The sequence below is a fragment of the Dicentrarchus labrax genome, unplaced genomic scaffold (genome assembly GCF_905237075.1).
Source record: "Dicentrarchus labrax unplaced genomic scaffold, dlabrax2021, whole genome shotgun sequence".
In the NCBI taxonomy this organism is placed as follows: domain Eukaryota; kingdom Metazoa; phylum Chordata; class Actinopteri; family Moronidae; genus Dicentrarchus; species Dicentrarchus labrax.
The window spans coordinates 12,242,340-12,264,682 of record NW_026136721.1 but is presented as its reverse complement, the minus strand read 5'-3'; the positions used below and the strand labels follow the sequence as shown (position 1 = coordinate 12,264,682).

General features: G+C 39.4%; 1 protein-coding gene across 2 annotated transcripts in view; it reads left to right on the top strand.

Annotated features, from left to right (window-relative positions):
* LOC127354902 (neuronal acetylcholine receptor subunit non-alpha-3-like) overlaps nt 1–19,067 on the top strand; it is a 66,316-nt gene extending 47,249 nt beyond the window's left edge. For both annotated transcript variants that reach the window (XM_051385216.1, XM_051385217.1), the window contains exons 5-10: nt 4,890–4,969; nt 5,607–5,774; nt 10,435–10,629; nt 11,155–11,241; nt 14,290–14,399; nt 15,113–19,067. In XM_051385216.1, coding sequence (XP_051241176.1) covers nt 4,890–4,969; nt 5,607–5,774; nt 10,435–10,629; nt 11,155–11,241; nt 14,290–14,399; nt 15,113–15,709 — 1,237 coding nt within the window. In that variant the 3' untranslated portion in view covers nt 15,710–19,067. The remainder of the gene's footprint in view (nt 1–4,889; nt 4,970–5,606; nt 5,775–10,434; nt 10,630–11,154; nt 11,242–14,289; nt 14,400–15,112) is intronic.
* Nucleotides 19,068–22,343: the final 3,276 nt, after the last annotated feature.

Below are 22,343 nucleotides of genomic sequence, written 5' to 3'. Positions count from 1 at the left end.
GAAGCAAGAAAGCAACCAAGAAAAGAGATTAAAACTACGGGATAAAATAAACTTTTACTGATCCCCATCTGGAAATTAGGTCATTGCAGTAGTGAGACAAAGAAAAAATGTATAACAAATACAAAAATTGAATATAAGGAAAAAACTCAACTGTGAAGGAATCCTCAACCTATGAAGAGTAAAGCAGAATAAGACAATTGTGAGCTTTTAAATAAGGTATACAAATAGCTCTGAGCTTTGAGATTGGGCTTTTTGAAAGCTTTGATTTGAATGAAGCTAAAATTTAGTACACCATTTGGGAATCTTCTACATCTATCCTGTGCTTTCAACTATATACAAGAAACACACATGGTCAGAGTATTTTGATTATACCACAATGAATACCAGAAATACCCTCTAAGAATCGACTGAGGCCATACGATCTTGTGTGATTCAAGCATACCCCAGCCTTAAGAGGAACCTTTGGCTCAAGCTACCTTGCCTGGGGCCGCCTCCCGCCTGGGAGGGAAGCTTGCAGGTATACCATGTAGAGTTTGGTGTGGAGGTCTGGTGCTCTGCTAATCATGCAGAAGGTGAAAGCGTGTTTACAAAAACTCACTCTGGGCACATGGAATGTCAGCTCTCTGGTGGTAAAGAAGCAGCAGGTGGTGCAGATGGCAAACAGGTACCAAAGGTCACAAGCCTATGGCTGAGTGTTGCTATGTTGGAGTTTTCTCTGAAAAAACAACAGGGTTGTAACTAGATGTTTTGGAGAGGAAGACTCTGACTGTTGTTTATGCCAATGCGCCAAACAGCAGTTCAAAGTACAGTATCTGATTTTGGAGTCTCTAGGTGGGGTTCAGAAGAGGACGCTGCCTGGGGATTTCATAACAGACATATCGTTTGATTGTAAGGTAGTTCATACAACAAACCCTCAGGCCAAAGATCAATTATTGGCTTGATTTCATTTGCAGAGAATATGCAAAGGTATGCATTTCCATACATCCACTATACAAGTTGCAGGATAGCCTGTTTCTTTAGTTCACAGCAGGATAGTCTCCAAGTTAGCCAAAACTGTTTGGACTGTAAAGCCTGACTGGTGGACGATTGAAAAGGTAGACAGCTATACGTTTTTGTATGTGTCCATGTCACAGCAACCATCCTAAACCCATTTCAGATGAATAATATATAAGAGCCATTTTTTCACATACATGATTTTGAATATTTCACCATCTGCTGACACTTGGGGAGCTGGGATGCAAAGGGACTGAGTTTTCTGCTTTCATTATGTTTTTCATGTAAATAATGTAAGCCATCTCACTGTTGGGCTACTTTTTTTTACATGAAGAGATGATTTTACTCATAAATCTAGACAACACAATGTTGTCTTTACTTATCATAGCAGCATATCTCGATGGAGATGCTTTCAATAATGTTTCCACATGCATTTCAAATGTGTATTTTGGTTTTTCAGTCAATGGCTCATATACACCAATCAGCCATAACATTATGAGCACTGACTGGTGAAGTGAATAACATTGATTATCTGGTTATCATGGCTCCTGTCAGTGGGTGGGATATATTAGGCAGCAAGTAAACATTTTGTTCTCAAAGTTGTTGTGTTAGAAGCAGGAAAAATGGGCAGCGTGAGGATTTGAGCGACTTTGACAGGGGCCACATTGTGATGGCTAGACGACTGGGTCAGAGCATCTCCAGAACTGCAGCTCTTGTGTGGTGTTCCCGGTCTGCAGTGGTCAGTACCTATCAAAAGTGGTTAAATGAAGGAAAAGCATGAACCAGAGACAGGGTCATGGGTGGCCAAGGCTCGTTGATACTCGCGGGGAGTGAAGGCTGGCCGTGTGGTCCGATCCAACAGATGAGCTACTGTAGCTCAAACTGCTGAAACAGTTAATGCTGGTTCTGATAGAAAGGTATCGGAACACACAGTGCATCACAGTTGGTTGGTCTGGGGCTGCAGAACATTATGACCACCAGGGTATAAGAAAAAGAAGGTTAAATTGTAAAATTCCCATTGCGGGTAAAAGGACTCCATTGGTATTCAATGCCTTTATGATGTCCTCATCTTTTCCACATGGCATGTGATATTTTTGGAACATGTTCTACTTACTTAGTGATCTGATTAAAATGTGATTAAGATTATGCATCAAGAAGTCTCCTGCGATGCTCATGTGCTACCTGTGCTATGTTTAGGCATGGTATGGTAAGTCTCCACATTTCTAGGTTCACAAGGTTCACAAAACAGTTCCAAACATTTACTAAATCTTAATTTAAAATAGTTAATTTTAAAATATGTCCTTTCATATTAACCACATTTTGATTGATGGTTTAAAAAATGAGAAACTGCAGGTCTGTTTTTGAATGCTAATGCCACCCAATTAATTTGTATGTTAGGTAGATATATTCCAAATACCATTACAAGGCTAAATGCTAATTTAGCTAATTTATTCTCGGCAATGGATAAGAGCGATTACGGCTGTTCCAAAGTATTCTCACAGCCTCTTAGTTTTTCCACTCTCTGCTAAGTGAAAAGAGTGATTAGATTTAGATTATTGATGTAGCAGCTATAAATCTGGCATTGGGTAAAGCCTTGTCTTGTTATGCCTCCTGGGCTCAGTACCAGTGCACTTTGCTAAAATTTATGTTCTACCTGTCAAACAAAAAGCCTTCAGGAAGAGTATAGGCATCCCCCTAGCTTCCTCCCGTTGCTACCAGTCTCTTACTGTAAGTGGTAGAAATGTACTAATGTAAAATAATGGATGATGGTCCAGTCAACCTGTTCTGTCTGGCTTTGAATGAATTGAATTGAAATGAATAAAGTTATTGTTCAAAATGAGGTGCATTCAGGGTATCTCATCCATTGTTTCTATGAGGGTAACAGCATACTGAATGATACGAATAAATATTATAAAAGTTATGAATAAATAAATAAACTCTATGTTGCCATCATAGGAAGCCTTTTACTATTTCATTTACTATCAAGGAGGTTATGTTCTTAGTTTTTGTTTGCGATTGTTTGCTCTGTAAGGCTGTACTTAGGCACAGCTGTGCTCTGAGCTAAATACTAACATGTGCACAGTGACAGTGCTTACATGCTGATGTGTAAGGTTTACCATGTTAATTTAGCATAATCTTTTCCAATTATCACTAAACACAAAGTACAGCTGAGGTTGATGGGAATGTCATTTTGCTGGTATTTGGTCATAAACCAAAGTATTGGACACATTAAAATGTAGACCTGATGACGATGCTGGAGGAAAGGTTAGGGATCAACAAAGCTGATTACGATTCAGGGGAACGTGAATGTCTGAAGAAATCCAATAGTTGTCAAGATATTCAACTCAAAACCACAAATGTGACATTAAAGGAAAAATCAGGGAATCACCAAAGTCCTTAAGATTCTATGAACGTCAGTGCAACATTTCATTGTGATCCATCCTATAGCTGTTGAGATATATTTCAGTCAGGACCAAAGGGATGAATTGACAAACGATGGTAGTGCAATTCCTTGATTCATAGGCCAAGATTATATACCCAAACAGATTTTGTGCCATTAAAAAATATATATTCTTCTTTTGTTTTTGAAACTGGTTTGGTTGCCAAATTCTTATCAGTGTGGGAAATTTAGATGACGGACACACATTATATGTATTGTACTGTATTTTTGCACAGTGTATTCTTGTACAAAGCCCTGAAATTGACAGGATTTAGGTTCTCCAAAAATCTTGGCTGCCCTTATTGTCTGTCACTGTGTGTATTTTAATGCAGATTCAGGTTAAAAATGTCTAACATTGATCAGAATAATAAATGTAGAGGGCTGTGTAGCTTCAGCAGAGGATGTACTCTGAGTGCTTTGTAGTTAACAAATAATATGCAATACACAGAACCACCTGGGAAGAAAACTGTTTGGAAAAGGGCAGGTACTTTCAAAAAATACTCGGCAGGTGAATGGATGTGACATTTGTCTATCACAGTCCATCACAGAAGATATGCACCCAATCAGATCAATGAGCGATATAGCGTAGACAAACTAACTGAAGCCTGAAGTTTTCCAATGAGAAAAGCCTTCAGTTCCATTCTTGGCTCTTCTGAAGAAATACTCTCCAGTTCTGATATAACTGATGCTAGCACCATCTATGCTAACCTGTGCCCAGCCCATAGTACTTCCCCAAAGAAGGGTGATTGGTCCGATACCTCTTTCGATTGCATACTACATTGAATCCTGACAAGACAGATTCTTGCATGATCAGACAGATTCTTGCATGATCTCATGAGTCCAGCTGCCTCGCAAGGTTAGCACTTCTTTGGTTATTTTAAAAATCTATCCACTCTTGTTATTCAGTTAGCCTAAGCTGAATTCTTAATATTTCTGACATACATTTTTTACTACAGTCAATGCAGAGAGACACTTTATATCCAGCAAAAAGAGACCAACATTTGAAATTATAGTCTAAAAATTGTCTGTTTATATTTACTCTCTGAAAGAACATTTCAAATGTTGTAATGTTCCATGATTTATGTTCTTGTGTGAAATGTGTAATTTTCTGATCATAATAATCTGTAGTTCTTGAGTGTACATAATCCCTGTCTGCCTGAAGGACGTCTCGATGGCAAACAACCATGTTTGTTAAAGATGATCAGTAAAATTAAACACTGTCTGTCTGGATCCACTCTAATCCCCCTTGTCTCTACCTCCGTCTGTCACCTTCATTCTCACTCGCTGTTTATTGTCTGGGTTTTTCTTTTTATCCGTCTTTACCTTTGTACTTAACTCTCAATGAACATCATAACCTCTGGTCCGTTTATTCCCCTTTCTGGCTTTTTCTCTAGAGGTCTATTTGCCTTTTTGGGGCCCCAGTATGGTTTTTATCTTATCCACTCTCTCCCTGCAGTGCTGATGAGAGGTTTGATGCTACGTTCCATACCAATGTGCTAGTAAATGCTTCAGGATCCTGCCAGTACATCCCACCAGGTGAGACTAATAACTAAAGTTTCAAATTCAATTCTTCTTATTACTGTATTACCATTATTTATGGTTGTTCTTACAGTATCGTCACCATCATTCGCATCTTTTCACATCAGGACTGTTGAGATCATCATCATCATCTTTACAGACATCATTAACTCGATCATTGTCTTTATCCTCCTCACTATCTAACTCACTGACTGAAACACCGCCATGGTTTTGACTTGCAGGTGTAAGGACATCTAGGTGTCAAAGTTAAAACCAGGCAAATTTGTGAGGTTTTCAGACACCAAGGTTTCATATAACCATCTTTTCAACACTGTTTCAACTACATTTCAATGGTTTGTTAACTTTATAACCAAGTTTAGTACTCGATGCTTCGACCCAGAAAATATGCTGATAACTCAGGTTACTTTTTGTAATGGAAATTCTGTTCATTTAAGTTAGTTGTATCAACCTTTAAACAATGATTTTTAGTTACAGAAAACTAAAATATTAATAATACATTTTGGTGTATAATTTTAAAATTGAAATCCAGTAGTGACTTTTGATTTTAAACAAATCAAGCAATGTAACTATTACACACATAGCAATGAGAGTATGTGCATAGTGCCAGAAGTAACCCCCCAACACTCTCCCCCAGGCATCTTGAAGAGTACTTGCTACATCGATGTACGGTGGTTCCCATTCGATGTGCAGAAGTGTGACCTGAAGTTTGGCTCCTGGACCCACAACGGCTGGCTGCTGGACCTCCAGATGATGGACGTAGACATCTCTACCTACATACCCAACGGGGAATGGGACCTTGTAGGTAAGAAGAAACATGCAGTAAGATGCAAGTATAACACTACTAAAAAAAAAAAAAAAAGATATCAGAGACATGACCCTCCGACAGTTTATATCAGGTTATAAGGAAACATATTTACTTACATTGCTTTGTGTAAGTTGTATGCTGAACGTGACAGAGTTGTTAAAACAAATGCATCATTACCTGCTAAGTGAAAAGAACTTTGAGTTTATTGCAGTTAATAAGAATGCAGTGTTGTCAGTCTCAAAATATTTTGGTGATCATTTGGTAGGGATGAATCTGAAACAGAATCTGGATCAACTTAATCACCAAGTACAAAAATAAATGAAGAATTTACTTGGTGGCATAAGAGGGATAAAGATGAGGTGTGAGAGCTGATGCGATGATTACTGAAAGCACTCCAGATATTTGAGGGATATGTTTGAGCAGAAAATTGGAAATCCCTTTAGGGAATCTGAGACTCTGACAGACTGAGACAGACTGAGACAGACAGAGACATTCAACATTAACTTGGCCCTTAATGTCATATTCGGGGATGTTAGACAGCCAGTCAGTATTACACAGCTCTGACAGCAGGTGTTTCAATGATGTCGACTTTCTTGTAAGATGCCGTTGTCACTGACATTCTCTTGTCTATCAGTCCTGGTTAAAGAGTGCTACAGATAGCCTGGGGAATATTGCTGCTGTCATGGTTCCCACACATCCTGGAAAACTTGAAAATTTAGAGACTAGTTTTTTGGAAACACTTGGAAATGAATTGATATGGCACATATCCTGGAAATTATGTGTTACCAGAGCCGAGGGGGAACTGATGTGGATGAGTCTTTTCAGCATGAATGGGGAAAATGGCCAGAAAATCTGGCATAATTTGGAAACCTTGAAAGGTATCAGTGAGACATTGAACACTGTGGATGTGGATGATAAAAAAAACATGCCAGAAGAATAAGAAAATAAATTTGGGGCTTAGAAGAACATAGCTTTTATAGCTTTTTACAGATTCCTTTTTTCCCCTCCCCTGTGTTCCACCTGTCTCCAATGGCTGTAAAGTCCTCGTCCTGAAGCAATTTCAGTGTAAGTGATGGGTGACAAAATCCACAGTAGTTAATATGAGGCTTTAGCAGTCGGAGTGAGACAAATCAAGTGGGTATCTTCTAAAATTACAGACCTTTTAGCATTGAATTCCCCATTTGTGACAGTTTCCTTACTGAGTCACAGCAGACAGTAACACAAAGGGGGAATTTAATACTAAAAAGTTTGCAACTTAATACCCACTTGAGTTGTCTACTGCAGACTGCTTAAGCCTCACAATATTTTCTCCATGTGGAAATGAAGTCACATCATCTCTAACCCAAATTTGGGTGTTAATCAGAGGCCAACAGAATAACTCACATTCATACACAAAAACATTCTTACACACAAAGTGAGCTGTGAGTGTACCCAGCTGGCTGGGGGAATGGAGGAAGGGGTCATGGGGGTGTGTGGTGACAGCTGGCCCAGGGATGGTTCACTTAATTCAGGCACAGCCAGGCGGCAAGCTGGCCAAGAACACACACTGTCCTGGTGCCTCAGAACAAACCCATGCCAGCATACACACACACACACACACACACACACACGCATGCACGCACGCACGCACGCACACACACACACACACACACACACACACACACACACACACACACACACACACACACACACACACACACACACACACACACACACACACACAGAGGATGTGGTGGATGCATCTGCAGGTCTGCAATCCATCAAATTAATAGATGGCTAACAAAGGCTATTTCTCTTCAGCATTCTGGTGACAAAGTTAAAATGAATGAAAATTGAATTTGTGCAATTTAAATTGAATTTCTATAGGAATGAACAGTTTCCACACACACATACACACAAGGCTAAAATCACGTTTTTTGTGACATCTCACCACAAAATGAGTTGCACAGTTTGAATATGTTACTAATATTGTTTCACTAGGGCTTCAGTCAGAATCACAACACTTAAAGGTATGAATGGTTGATACAGCTGCACAGTGATGCTTGAGTCATAATCAAATTCGGGGCACTTGAAGGTGATTTTTACTGATTGTTGACTGTGAGCCACAAGTGACTCTCACACAAAAACACACAAAGTTTGCAGATTGCTGATTTTTAACAGAGGAACACACCTTGTCCTGTGAATCTATCAAAGTCACACTTACTAATCGTCTCACTACGTACTAGCTCTCATGCTCACAACCACACAAAGGTTTTTTGTCCTTATTTGACTGTGACCAGCCCAAAGTCACATTGTTTTCTGTTGCTGATCGGATGTACAAGGCAGATTAGTTGCATAAATGAGAGTATGCCAACAAGACAAATAAGCGATGAACATTTGGGATTCATTTGTGATATAGTTTTTTTATGGTTTTGGGTATTTTGAAGTTGACAACAATCTGAAGGTTGCAAAGTTCAGATCTGAATGTAAGCCTGTACTATATGCGTTTTTGGATCTTTGCTGTTGCTATTGCCCGAATTAATTAATTAATTGCTACAACTTTTGCTTTCCTCTAATTAAAATTAATGCACAACTCTCTCTGCATTTTCTGCCTTTTTCTCACCTCGGGCAGCTATCCAAGGCAGCATCTCTTGAATTACCTCTCCTAAGTTCCCATCCATTTTTCCCTCACGTCATAAGTTTTATGTTCATTGTCCTAGAGAACTTGTTTTTAGTACAAGACTGAAAATGAAAAAAAGTCTTGGGCTAGCAGCTTGCAGCAACACCAGCTGCTACTACTATACCACACCTGAATCTCCTAGCAAACCTATTGTAGTTTTGCATTTTGGGTAATAAAGGCGTCAGGCTCAGGCTGCATCGATTTTGATACTATTTTTAAAATGATGTGAATCTGACAGTGATATAGAATGCTGCAGGTATTTTTGCCCAACCCAGAAGTTAGCATCACCCTGGTAAAAAGCAGATTTTCCCTTTGGATTATTGCAGAAAATAAGCTCTGTGCTATAAATGAGCTACTCAACAGTTGCATTACTTCAGCGTCAGTTGAGAAAGTTGAAAAGTTTGGGTTAAAATAATTTGCAAGAATGCAAGTATAAACACAACAAGGCTGTAAAGATGGACTAGTGAGCGGATAAGTCTCCGTGTAAACCATGTACGTTTAATTTCACAGACAACCTCAAAATTCACAGGTGGGGTATTTACTGACATATTATATATCTTGGAGAATAAAACATGAAAGTTTGAAAAAAATAATTATTTCAGGCATCTTACCAAAAACACATTCAAAAGCCCCACTGACTACGAGAGGAGGGAACCGGAAGTACAATAATGCTAACTTATTTCTGGGTTTTAGGACTCATTCTTGCAGCACTCTATAGGTGTGCAATGCTGAATCACTGGAGTACTCTTTTGAAACAATACTCACATCCCCATATGTACACTGAAGGAGTAATTGGTTGCTGTATTTGTCAGTTGGAACAAATTTTGTCTAGCTGTAAAGTTCTCATCCTAAAGCAATTTCAATGTAAGTGATGGGTGACAAAATCTACAGTCTGTGGAAAAATACATTCTAAAGTTAATATGAGGCTTTAGCAGTCTGAGTGAGACATATAAAGTGGGTATCTTCTAAAATTACAGACCTTTTAGTATTAAATTCCCCCTTTGTGACCAAGACAGTTCCCTTACTGAGTCATAGCAGACAGTAACACAAAGGGGGAATTTAATACTAAAAGGTTTGCAGCTTAATACCCACTTGATTTGTCAACTGCAGCCTGCTGAAGCCTTATATTATGTGAACTTTAGAATGTACTTTTACACAGAACCCCGGCTGTGGATTTTGTCCTCCATCACTTAATTCGTAATTATTTATGACTCAACCCTTGCCCTTTAACCTCTTTCTGTCTGTTTAAGTACAAAACAAACACAATAAGCTATGCTTTAGGGTGATTTTAGATCAGCTAAAATGTGTTGTTATGCACAACAGTTTTGAGCAGATTATTGTTTTATATAAAAGATTACATCAAAACATCATTGTATTGTGTACAGTATTAATTTAGGCAAGAGTGCATTTGCTGTTTTTCAGCGACAAGCTGCTTCCCACATGGTTTCCAAGACAATACGTTAATGGCAAAATCCTAATCTTCCTAAAATCACAACATCTCCTTTATCTGGGTTTGGTTAGTCTGGAAATGTACCTTTAGATACAATAAATGTGGATTTAGTGGCATATTTGAAGGATTTTGGAAAGACTGATATTAAATCCATAACCTACTGCCCTGTATATGTTGAAATAACATGTCTGCTTGTAGTAAGCTGCATTAGTACCTTCTTGAAAGGTACATTGACAATGTGAAAGAGGAGCATTTATCATATCATTTTTTCACTGAATCACATTTTTTCCTTTCTGTCTTAAACTGGTTTCAAACTGACCTTCTTACCACAAATCTCCTCTTTCAATCATATTTAAATGGTACCAGTAACAATTGTATTAACTTTAAAATGGCATTCATATTGAAAGCGGTAGCCACATCTGCACACTAACGGCTTATTTTACAAGATCTCGTAATTATTTTTCAGGCAAGCACTGAGAACTGGCCCTTCGTTTTATAGTTCTTTGACCTCTAATTGACACCTTCCCCACTCTTGATTTCTCCCCCAGGTGTGCCGGCCAAGCGTAATGAGCTGTACTATGACTGCTGTAAGGAGCCCTACCCCGATGTGACGTTCACGGTCACCATGCGCCGCAGGACACTTTACTACGGCCTCAACCTGCTCATCCCCTGCGTGCTCATCTCTGGTCTGGCCCTGCTGGTCTTCCTACTCCCTGCTGACTCTGGAGAGAAGATCTCACTGGGTACAGGGCAGGACACACACACACACCCACACACACACCCACACAGTAAAACAGGGACAATGATTCATGATTATAATCATACATACAGACAAAAATGTCTGTCTCTCCCCCGCCTTGGTGATCTCAGCCCACCAGGTCCTGACGCTATTGCTAACCCATTTATTTGTCATTGCTTTATGCTAATGCTGACATTATAGCTGTGAATTAGCATTTTTGTCAGATTTTATTCATTAGCAGATGAATAAAAGCTCCATAATGAACACAGAAAAGATAATCACCTGGACCTGAAAATGCCAGCTTGTTTCACAATGCCATTCAGCGAGACAGGGTCAGAGTAAATACAACTGCAATCCCTTGAGGGTAGAAAAGAGAGTGAATATTCCAAAATAAATCCACAGCTGTTTTAAAGCGACCACCTGCATTTATTGTGAGTACTCTCAAACCACCATTTAAGAGAAAAGTACTGTGGTGAAAGAATGTATACACTTTTTTGCTCATCTCTCTGTCTACTGTCTCTTTCTCCAGGAATCACAGTGCTGCTGTCACTAACAGTATTCATGTTACTGGTAGCAGAGATCATGCCCGCCACTTCAGACTCTGTTCCTCTGATCGGTAAGACACATTAACGCTCCAATTATTGCTCATTTTGATGATTTTCTGAGTTTGAAAGTGATGAAAAAGAAAGAAAAATCAATGAATGATCACAAAATGATTAGCTATTTGTGATAGACTTGTAACATTTACATAACTTAAACTAAAGAGTAGTTTGACATTATTTGGGAAATAAACGCTTTCTGGCCCAGAGTTAGATGAGAACGTGTCTGTTCGGTGAATATAAAGCTACAATTACTCCCATTAAAAATGACTCAAGGAAAGTGGAAATTACCATTTCTGAAACCCACTAAGGTAAAATTAAAAAAGTAGCTGGTTAATAAATGACTTAAAGTAAAATTTGCTTTCCATTTGGATATTTTTTAGGGTGTGATTGCTACTGCAATGAGAGCAACTTTAACGTTGAAGATGTCATTACGTCACCAATTTAAAAGTCCAACAGACCACTATCTACAAGATAAGTTGTTGTCATTATCTTCAACTTTTAAAAGTGGAGGTCTCAGTGTTTTTCATCAGGCACAGCACTCAACTGTTGTCTTTTTAGATTTTGGTATAAAAGGTGGTCAGATGTGGCCAGAGATTGTCACAGCTGCCTCTTCTTCTGGGTTTTGCTCAATCCTCATTGCATCCTGGTCAAAAGACAGGTGGTGCATATTTTTCTTTCAGGCAAATACCTTGGCAAACCTTGGCATCTGCAGTACAGGTGATGCCAGCTCTCATGTGCGTTACTTGTAATCCGTTACTAACAGCTGAGTTGGATCTTTCCAAAAGTAGAAAGATAAATCTAACTCAAATTGACAGTTTTATATGGATTAAACAAACCAGATTTAAATGTGGAGTAAGCGATTGTAGATAATGCGATTCTAATACACTTTTTTTTCAAATTCTGCGAATACCTACTCATGGTCCGCTTGCTTTCCCTGGATCTATAATGGGAAAAATACAAAGTGGATCAGACTGAGCCACACAACACAATTTTGTAATACATATATATGCATGTTGTAATTTGTGCCATTCCAGTCCAGGATTTGTGTGTCAGGTCATCTTAAATGACTTGTGGAGGACATTCAGCTTCCTGAAGCTGACTGTCAGCTTACTCAATGTTGTTGTGATGTTTGCTAAAGTAGCAGGACAGTTGTGAGCATCGCTGTCTAAAGCTGGTTTGCTGGTTTGCTGGCTCTGGGAAAGCGCCTCGTCCTCTGCATTTTAGCTGACATAGCTAACATTATTTATATTACTTGCTATGTCATTGTTAATGGACCATTTTGACTGTACATAGTTTTGTTTGGACCGCTGCTGCATGGAGTCAGCAGGTTTTATGACCTATACTGCAGTCAACCATCAGAGGGCGATGGTGATGTTTCTGCTTCACTTTTCACTTTTTGTAACGTCGTCCATCTTTATATATGTCTATAATGTACACAAATTAACAGACACACCAACAGTGTGTGTGGGAGCGTGTCTGTTTGTGTGACTGATTCCAGAACTGTCTACTTTTTCCTCTCTTCTCCGTACGCTTAGAAAGCATAAAGCTCTGGGATCATTTTTCTTGCAAGTTGACACATTTACTTTGTATACAACTGAAAATGTTTCCCGAGTTTTGTTGAAACACAACTTGGGAGTGGTAACTATCGTTTCGTCCAACTTTTGGCTAGAATAGTAAATAAACATATTTCCCAAAATGTCGAACTGTTCCTTTAAGACAGTACATTCAAGTAGTTTGGTAAATTGCAATGAAATAAAGCAGAATATGGGGAAGTGTTCCACATTAAAACTCACGATATTAAAAGATGATGGTGGAGCGCATGTTGGACAGGCTACAGCATGTGCTCCAGCGTGGTGGTGGGTCAGTGTGGAGATTTTTCCTCATTAACTATATCTTATGTTAGATAGATAGATAGATAGATAGATAGATAGATAGATAGATAGATAGATAGATAGATAGATAGATAGATAGATAGATAGATAGATAGAATTAAATACAATAAAATACAATAAAATACAACAATAGAATAAAATACTGAGGTAGAAAATATAAAAAAGATAAATAATAATAATATACAATAATATAGGTTGTGGCCAAACTAAAGACTTTCTCATGAGATATTTACCCCTCATATTCACACTGCAGTATACCGTATGTGGCGACACAGACTGAGCTGAGAGGGGAGGGGCTGGGCATGGGAGGTTGCTGATGCAGGACGTGAAGAATACTCTCGGTGTGGGAGACGAACAAAGTTGCATTGTATAAGGTCACACTGATACAGACCAGAAGAGACAAGGCAGCCGGCCATGAGACGGGAGGGAGGGGAGGCTGCAGACAGGGATGCTCGGTTTCATTTGGCAGCTCAGTGATGTAAAACGAAGCCATTAGCAAACCCGCCTTTATTGGAGTACACATATTAACACACTGCAGATGGAGCAGAACTGATAGATTGAAGACAAAATAAAATGCTCCTCAGCGTTCGCTCTGACAGGTTTTCATACAGCTCCAATTACACTTTGACATGTTTACAGAAAATGTGATTGGTCTGCCTCTCTGTGAGGTTACTGGCATCACAACTGGATCAAAATGAAAAATGGCATCTTATTTAGAGGGGAACACATCGTTTATGTGTATTAGTGTGTGTAGACAAGGTAAGCAAGCTTACATATGGTATGTATTTTCATTTCTCTGTAGCTTTTAAATTAATTTATTTTTTAATTAAATGCCTGCAAGCGTGTGTCTTTTTTGGTTGGTCTGTACACTATGAATTTAAATGTTCGTCATCCTCCTACCAGCCCCTGTGGTGTTATGACCTTAGGGTTGTTGATGGGGAAAAACTCCCACTGACTAACCAACCAAATAACTGACTTGCCAAACGTCCTGCCAAATGTTTACCCTATCATGCTTCTTCTTCACGTTTTCTCTTATACTGTATGTAGATATATAGGCTTTTAAAAAGGAAAATAATTCAGATAACAGGCTATGATTTCTCCTTGCATTCATTTTTCTCCATCCCAGATGGAAACTGCTATGCTATGCTCATGTGTTCTTCTCCTCTTCAGCTCAGTACTTTGCTAGCACCATGATGATTGTGGGCTTGTCTGTGGTAGTAACAGTCCTGGTACTGCAGTTCCACCACCATGACCCCCATGGAGGGAAGATGCCTAAATGGGTAGGTTAACAATCATTTTTAAACCAAATAAATAATTATAACTGCAAACTTAAAATTGAGAATAGCCAATTCTGATTTGTGCTAGGCAGTGCATTATTTTCAAACAACCACACAACTTATATATATTGGCACGGTCAACTACTCATCTAGGCTGTTACTAGGTGACGGCTCCAATTTGTTGGAATATTAAAGTTACATTTATTCACAGGTTGTGTCAACACAAAGGCTTGACTAAAAAAAGCATTTTTAGCTAACTTTAACTGTTTGTAAGCCATCATCATAGGCCATCATAAGCAGCATTCTCCACTACCATTCTGTGATAACCGTGTAGGTATATACTGTATGTTTTTTATTCCTTTATTTTTAAGGTTTTATTTTAAAGTTGACCCCCAAAATATGGATCAAAAACACAAAGGCGCTCTATCACTTCTTCACTTCACTATCCATTTTGAACCATACAGTTATTAGGAAATATTACAAGACATGGAAAGACACCATGGAAAAATCCACACCTTCAATTCGCACATTATTTTTCTATAATGGCACACTGCCATAAGACTATTAGATTTCTCTCTGTATTTATATCTTCTGTTTGTTTTCTATTTTTCCTTTAAACATTCATATCAATTCAATTCAATTAACATCTTAATTGTCTTGAGTTCCTCTTCTCACCTGTCTTCCATCTCTCCGCCTTATCTCATCTCTTCATCCAGGTCCGAGTCATCCTACTCAACTGGTGCGCTTGGTTTCTCCGCATGAAGAAACCTGGAGAGGAAAACAAAACAGCTGTGAGCTCCAGCAGCCCCCCAAACTACAAGTACTCCCCCCCTCCCCCCCACCACACCAGCACCAGTAGCATTCAGATGAGCACCATACCAGGGCAGGCGTCCACCCAATCAACCACAACCAACGGGAACATGAACCTTTACTTCGGCTACCACTCAATGGGCACGGACAACCCTGCTTTCCCACCGAGCACAGATTCAGGCGTGGTGGTGTGCGGCAGCGGAGGCGGGGGCGGCCGACCCAACAGCTCCTCTCCACATGACATCCACTCAGAACAGACGCGGACTTTGCTACTGGAGCAGGTCCCGGAAATTTCCCGGATCCTGGAGGAAGTGCAGTATATTGCCAGGCGCTTCCGGGAGCAGGACGAGGGAGAGGCGATCTGCAGCGAGTGGAAGTTTGCAGCAGCGGTGGTGGATCGGTTATGCCTGGTGGCCTTCTCACTCTTCTCCATCATCTGCACCTTCACCATCCTCATGTCAGCTCCCAATTTCATTGAGGCCGTGTCCAAAGACTTCACATAAGGCTGACCTCTTCCCTCTCGGAGAGGAAAAAAGAGAGGCAAAGCAAACATTAGAAATCCTGACACGTTTAGAACTGTGCCACACAAGCCTCCCTGCTACAACTATGTGAAGTCAAACACATCAGACCCAAACCTTTCCCTCTATCTTCCCATATTTCTCGCTAGTATATGGTTGTATGGAGTTGATGTGATTTTTTTCCATTTCAAGGTGGCTCTCTTAGCTAACACCGAACATACAGTATGCCACGTAGGAGGTTGAGGCTACATGCAGTAGTTAATGATGTAGAAACTCACACTAATGCACTTTTCATCCGTACCCCTGCTGACATCATTTACCTGCCACCACTTGGTCTTCACGTCTCATCAGAATATACTCTTAACTCTCCTTCACTTCCAGCTCTTTCATTTCTGCTGCTTTTTTCTACTCACTCCCCACCCCCACTGTCACACTTCTCATTTTCTAGGAACGTCTTAATGTCTTCAGCAGTTACATACAGTACAGTCAATAGAGTTCAATAAACAGTTTTAGAAATGGTTTTTTCAAGCCTCTATTCTAGTGATGCTAATTTTTTGTATTTTGTAAATAAATCTACATCTTACTTTATAAATGTGGTGAAGTTGAGATGAAATATTTTTTAAGTTGGTGAATTTACTGAGAGCTACTGACGTGTTAACTCACAGCACTGTACATCTCACTTCTGCTTTAACTAGGACTGCCACTAATGATTATTTTAACTTTCGATTCATCTGATATTTTTTCATTTTATTTGATTAGTCGTTTTTGTATATAAAATGTCAGAAAATAGTGAAAATGTCTGTTTTAATATCCCAGAGCTGAATGTGAAGAATATTCAGTTTGCTATCATATATGACAAAGAAAGCATCACTTCTGCACAGAACAAACGTTAGGCATTTTTATCTTGAAAAACAACTCAAATGGTTAATTAATAATCAATCGATTTTTCAATTATCGACTACTTATTTCAGCTCTACTTTAAACATCTCCATCCTATAACTCTCTTATATTAGGTTGTTTCTTAAGGCATCCTCATTATTTACTTGCCTTTCCAATCTCCTCATTTCCTTCTTGCACAGCTTAGGCCCAGGTTCTGTACCCATAAATGTGAATACCAGTGAAAGTCATACTTAATTGTGACTTCAAAGACATTTTTACAGTTTAGCTCTTTTCAAGACAGTTTATGAAAGTGTGAAGTCATTTCAGAAGGGATATTCCAACATCCTCTCTTTGCCTCCATTACTTGTGTTAAACAGTATATTTAGTGTGGTTTGCATACAAAAACCTCTGGCTATGTGTAAATCACTTATTCATTTACAATGCATTTATCTTTTGAGAGCAATTCAATGTTTATCTGACTTACAGTATGTGTTAGTTACACAATGTGTTGCTATATTCGGGGAGAAACTCACATGAAGATCAAAACAAATAGTCGTTGAAAGACGATATTTGTTCTTGTGATGGATTTTCAAATGGATTCTGAAGTCTGAACCACCCGGATGCATTTGGCACTAATCTTTTGTAGTGCAGAGTCCTTTTTGTTTTTACTTTGTAATACTCAGCGAAAGGCAAACACTGTCTTCTCTAATCTGCAGCAACAACATGCAACAAGGATTACTGGGTGACCTTATGTAACAGATTTGCGTTAAACCTTGTCTCTTCTCACCACCCCAGTATCCCCTCTGATTCTCAGTGGTAGAAGGCACATGTAAATTCCCACTTTTACACATGCAACTGAGCTCACAGACCTTTCTATTTTAGTTTTAAGTGGAACCGAGGAGGAATGAAAATAACAAAATACAGTGCATGTGTGACTGCTGCCGAATAGTCACTGAAATTGAATTCATGTTGTTACAGTTAATCAATGGGCCGAGTGCAGACAAATAGCTGCCACCCACTGACTATCTTCAATTCACTCTGTGACTCCAGGACTGTAAAACATTTAAATGTCATATCCACTCATAATGGACCGACAGGAAAAGGTGAGGCCAATCTTGTCTGAACTTTGCAATACTCTTTGTGTGGACATCAGTATTCTCTACACTTATGTCTAACCAGGAAAGTGAGATTTATTTGCTTTAAACACAACAAATATGGTCTTAAAAAAAAGAGCATTGCATTAGGGACATAATTGTTAGAATGTTAAAGGAATAGTACAACATTTTGGATTTTTGCTTTTACAGTAAATATAACGCTACAGCCAGTTAGGTTAGCTTAGCATAAAGAGTGGAACCTAGAGGGAAACACTGACCTTTAGGACAGTACAGCCAGTTGCGTGTTAGCATAGCTTAGCACAAGGACTACAAACAGAGGGAAACAAGCGTTAGATGAGAAGATTGATACCACCTCTTATGTGTGAAAGGTAAATATGAAGCTACACCCAGAAGCCATGCTGAGCTCAGCAGAACGTCAACCAGCAGAGACTCCAGGAAGCCAGAATAATTAGAGTAGAGTAATTAGAGGTACTGGAAGTCAAATCTGACTTTTGACTACATATTTTACTACAGCCATTTGTCATTCCACATTGTGTGGATTGCAGATTGTAAGGGTTACTGCAGGAAACTGAATACAATTGTTTTTATTGTTTTTTATTTTAAGGAACCAATGCTGGGTTGTTATTTTGCATGTCAAAGTTCATGGACAGAAATGGGTAGCGGCTGCTTTTAGCTGATCTAAGTATGTTGCGTAACAGATCGAGGAATCATTTGAAAATCTTGATCACTGACTGATCTTGGACAATATGAACAGTGGAGATGTAATGACTCATATGAGAGACGTGGAGTATGCTCTACATACATGTGACTTGGACTGACAACTGATGACAGCCAATTATGTAGATACTTTGTGAGATAACCTGACCCATTTCTATTGTTACTCACTCCTGTTAATGTCTATTGAGCATATGTTTTTCATGTGAGAAGCATTTATGGGACTTAAAAGTGTTCATAGTGCGTCAAATGAATGAATGATGGAACCTCTAAAATGAGACTGTACTGAAAATGTTTATAGGATTATAAGGTATTCAGGGTAAAAGACATTCTGCAATTTACAAGTCAAAGCTAGATCCAAGCTGAAACCATACAAGTAGCTCAAATATCAGTGTTGCAAATGTGAAATCGTGTTGACTGATATTGAAAAGTACACGTAAAATGAGGGTGTCTGCTTTTGCCATGCTATCACAGGCTTTTTTTAATCACCAGTGTTGTATTTCTGTCAACTTGAGTGTCTTTTTCTTTGTGGTCTGTGCCTCTCTGCTCAGTATTCATTCTCCTTTGAAGGATGTACATACATGCTCACTGTACATGACTATTTTGAGGACAATAAAGGAGAAATGTGATAATTACTGGCATTTGAGTGGCTGACATGCTACAATTCACTATCATACACTTCAAAATGCTTTCACCCAGTACTGCTGTCAGAGCAGCCTTTTTCCTTTGTTTAAGTGACTGGGTTATAACAGGGTTGCTGTCGTCAATCTAACTGGACTGACAGTGTAATGGCAGCTTGTTGCCTGATGCGCCTGATTAATCACAGCGTGTGATGCCATATTATTGTTCACATACAATGTAGTTCTATGAAATGTGACAATTCAGAGCTTAAAAAAAATCAAACCGACAGAAAAGAGGAAAGCTTAATAGTTTTAAACTAGTTTGACTGTTTGGAAATATACTTATTTGCTTTCTTGCCAACAGTTACAGTACATGAGAAGATTGTACCACTCTAAGATATGTGCAGTAAAAACATGGCTGGAGCCAGTCCTGGAAACAGGTGGAAACTGCTAGCCTGGCTTACCAGCACCCCTAAAGCAAGACTCCAGGAGGTCATGGTACACAGATTTGGTTACCTTAGACAACGCCAGGTTGAAGGTTCCTCATGTTTCAGCTGCTGGCTGTAGCTTCATGTTTAACCTACTACAGTGCATTAATTAACTCGTATCATACAAAAGCAGAGTAAAAAGGACAAATTGTGTTAATTTGTGTCTTCCCCTGTTTGTGCTAAGATAACAGTCTCGTGGTTCTGGCTTCATATTAAATGGACAGACGCAACAGTAGTAGGCCTATCGATCTTTTCATCTAACTCTCTGCAAGAAAGTAAATAAAAACATTTCCCAAACTGTCTAAATCTCCAGCAAATCATTTTTATGTTTTAGTGTTTTGTGTGTGGACTAGTTCATTACAAAATGACACAGTGTGATGGCGATGTCGACAGCTGAGCGCAGCATCTGTTGATTTATGAAACCAGGCTGCTCTTTTTTTCCCCTTCCTTTTTATTTTTGATTGACAAACAAAAACTGACATTTTTCAGCATTGCTCCACACTAATGGAAGAAGAAACTATTAATTTCATTCTAGTTGAATATTAACATTTCATATACACTCCAAACATCCAGGGGGTCTCTGTCTTGGGAACAGTATTTCTAAATGGGGTGTGTGTGTGTGTGTGTGTGTGTTCCATCATTAATTTGCTTTTCAGGTATAGTTATATGTGCATGTGGCCAAAGTTTCAGACTACCGCACAGTTAGTCAAAGTTTTTAAGTCAATCTACGTGCCGAGCGGATGGGTTAACCTGAGCTCAGATAGGTGAACATGTAAGAGTGAGTCTTCAGCCAGCAAGGCTCAGCAACCTTTCTCATTTCCCAGCAGGAATGAATGACAGAGATAGACCATGTCAGGAGGGATCCAATCTCCTTACTGCCTGCGATATTAGTTAGGACGTTTGGCAGCTCATATATATATACACACACACACACACACACACACACACACACACACACACACACACACACACACACACACACACACACACACACACACACACACACACACACACACACACACACACACCAAATGCTGCTCAGCAGAGTGATGACATGTTCAAATTGGTCAAATCTAATCTCAGGCTTCACTACACGCAGACAGACAGCTGTTGGTGGCTGGATTTGCCCCACACTGTATCTCACCATGCAAACACACACAAATGCACAAATCTTTCACTGGCCAACAGGGCTTGAGTTGACAGTGTCCCCAGTTCACCCTCCCCTGCAAGACCGTCCCCGTGCTGCTTCCCTCTTTCTGGTCCTGAGATAGGACAGACCAAACTGGGTTGTAGGTGGGGGTGAGTTACCCAATCCTGGTGAATAATGTTTGCTCCCTTTGGTGCCACTGTTGGTGCCAGGTCAACTGGAACAGATCTCCATTGACTTTGTTCAGTAAGTGTAATGTAAAGACCACACACCTGCCCCTCCTGTAAGATATATATGGCTATTTGTTTTGTAGAATAATTGCCTGCACACACGCACCCTTCTGGTGTTCAGGTGGGGACTGCACTAGTTTAGACCGTGCCCTGCCAGGTGTGACTTTATACCTCTGAGGTGGAAGGCTTCTTCAGGATCACACCCTCAGATACTCTCATAAATACTGGAAACAGCAATAATCCCTGGATACTTTCGTCCTGGTGACAAGGCGCAGTTCCTAAACAGGGTTTGACATTTTTGTTTTTCTGCGACTGTCTGATTAATGAAAAGTGGGTCGACTAAGACTCTTATCAGCGACTAATGACTGAGCAACTATTAGGGAGCAGCCCTACACATTCCCAAAAATACCAAACTATTCCTTTAAATCTGATAAAGCAATCTGGATAATATTTGAGTGTATGGCCACAAACCTGAAAGTCACTGCTGTGGTGGAACTTTTAATGAAATCAATTGCTGTTAACCCGTGTAACCTAGACAGTCTAATTTTATATGCAAACACTGCATAATCACACATTTTCTGTTCAGCTCAGATGATTGTTGTCTACATCATTAAACCAAATTTAAAGCACTCCAGTGAGAGCACAGCTGACCCACAGCCAATCTGTGCTTTTCATCATTGCAAACATGTCGATTAGTTGACATATATTCATGTTAACAGCTGCCCTGATTGTCCTACAGCTGTTTTCATTAATTATGTTTGCTTTATGTCTCAATCTCACACTCTATCATTTTTAATCTGTACTTTTTTCTTTTCCCCCCTTCAAAAAAACCCCAAAACATTTTCCTTTGGACCCATCTGTTTCCAACATCAACCATGTCCTCTTCCCTCTGACTTAATCCACAGGGATGAGTGTGTGTGTGTGTGTGTGAGATGATAAAACATTGTTCATCTGGTTTCAGAGTGACTGGGGCATGTAATCTTATTTACTCCTTCAAGCCTTCTCCTCCCTCTTCATTATGACTCTTATCCTAATAACAGTACAGTACATTCATAGTTATTCATAGTGCATAATCTCAGCTCAATAAAGGATTGATCTGCAGAAAGGAGGTTAATAAAAGAGGTTAGGAGGCCAGTGAATGTTGCTGTTGATACAAGAGCTGCAGAAAAGCATGCATGTGTGAAGTAATTTATGCAATTGTGGTGTACTCACTGTTTGGAAGGAACTGCACAAAATTAAAACAATTAAATGAACTGAACTGGACCACTGTTCTTCCCCAATGCAGGAGTTGTAGCGCAGAGACTTACTTTCAGGTGCATCAAGCAGTCTGTTTTCACTATCTGGGATTAAATGTGTATGAAAGTGACATTAATAAACAAATGAAAAACTCATCACCATTTACAGCTTTAGGAAAGCTTTAGCATGA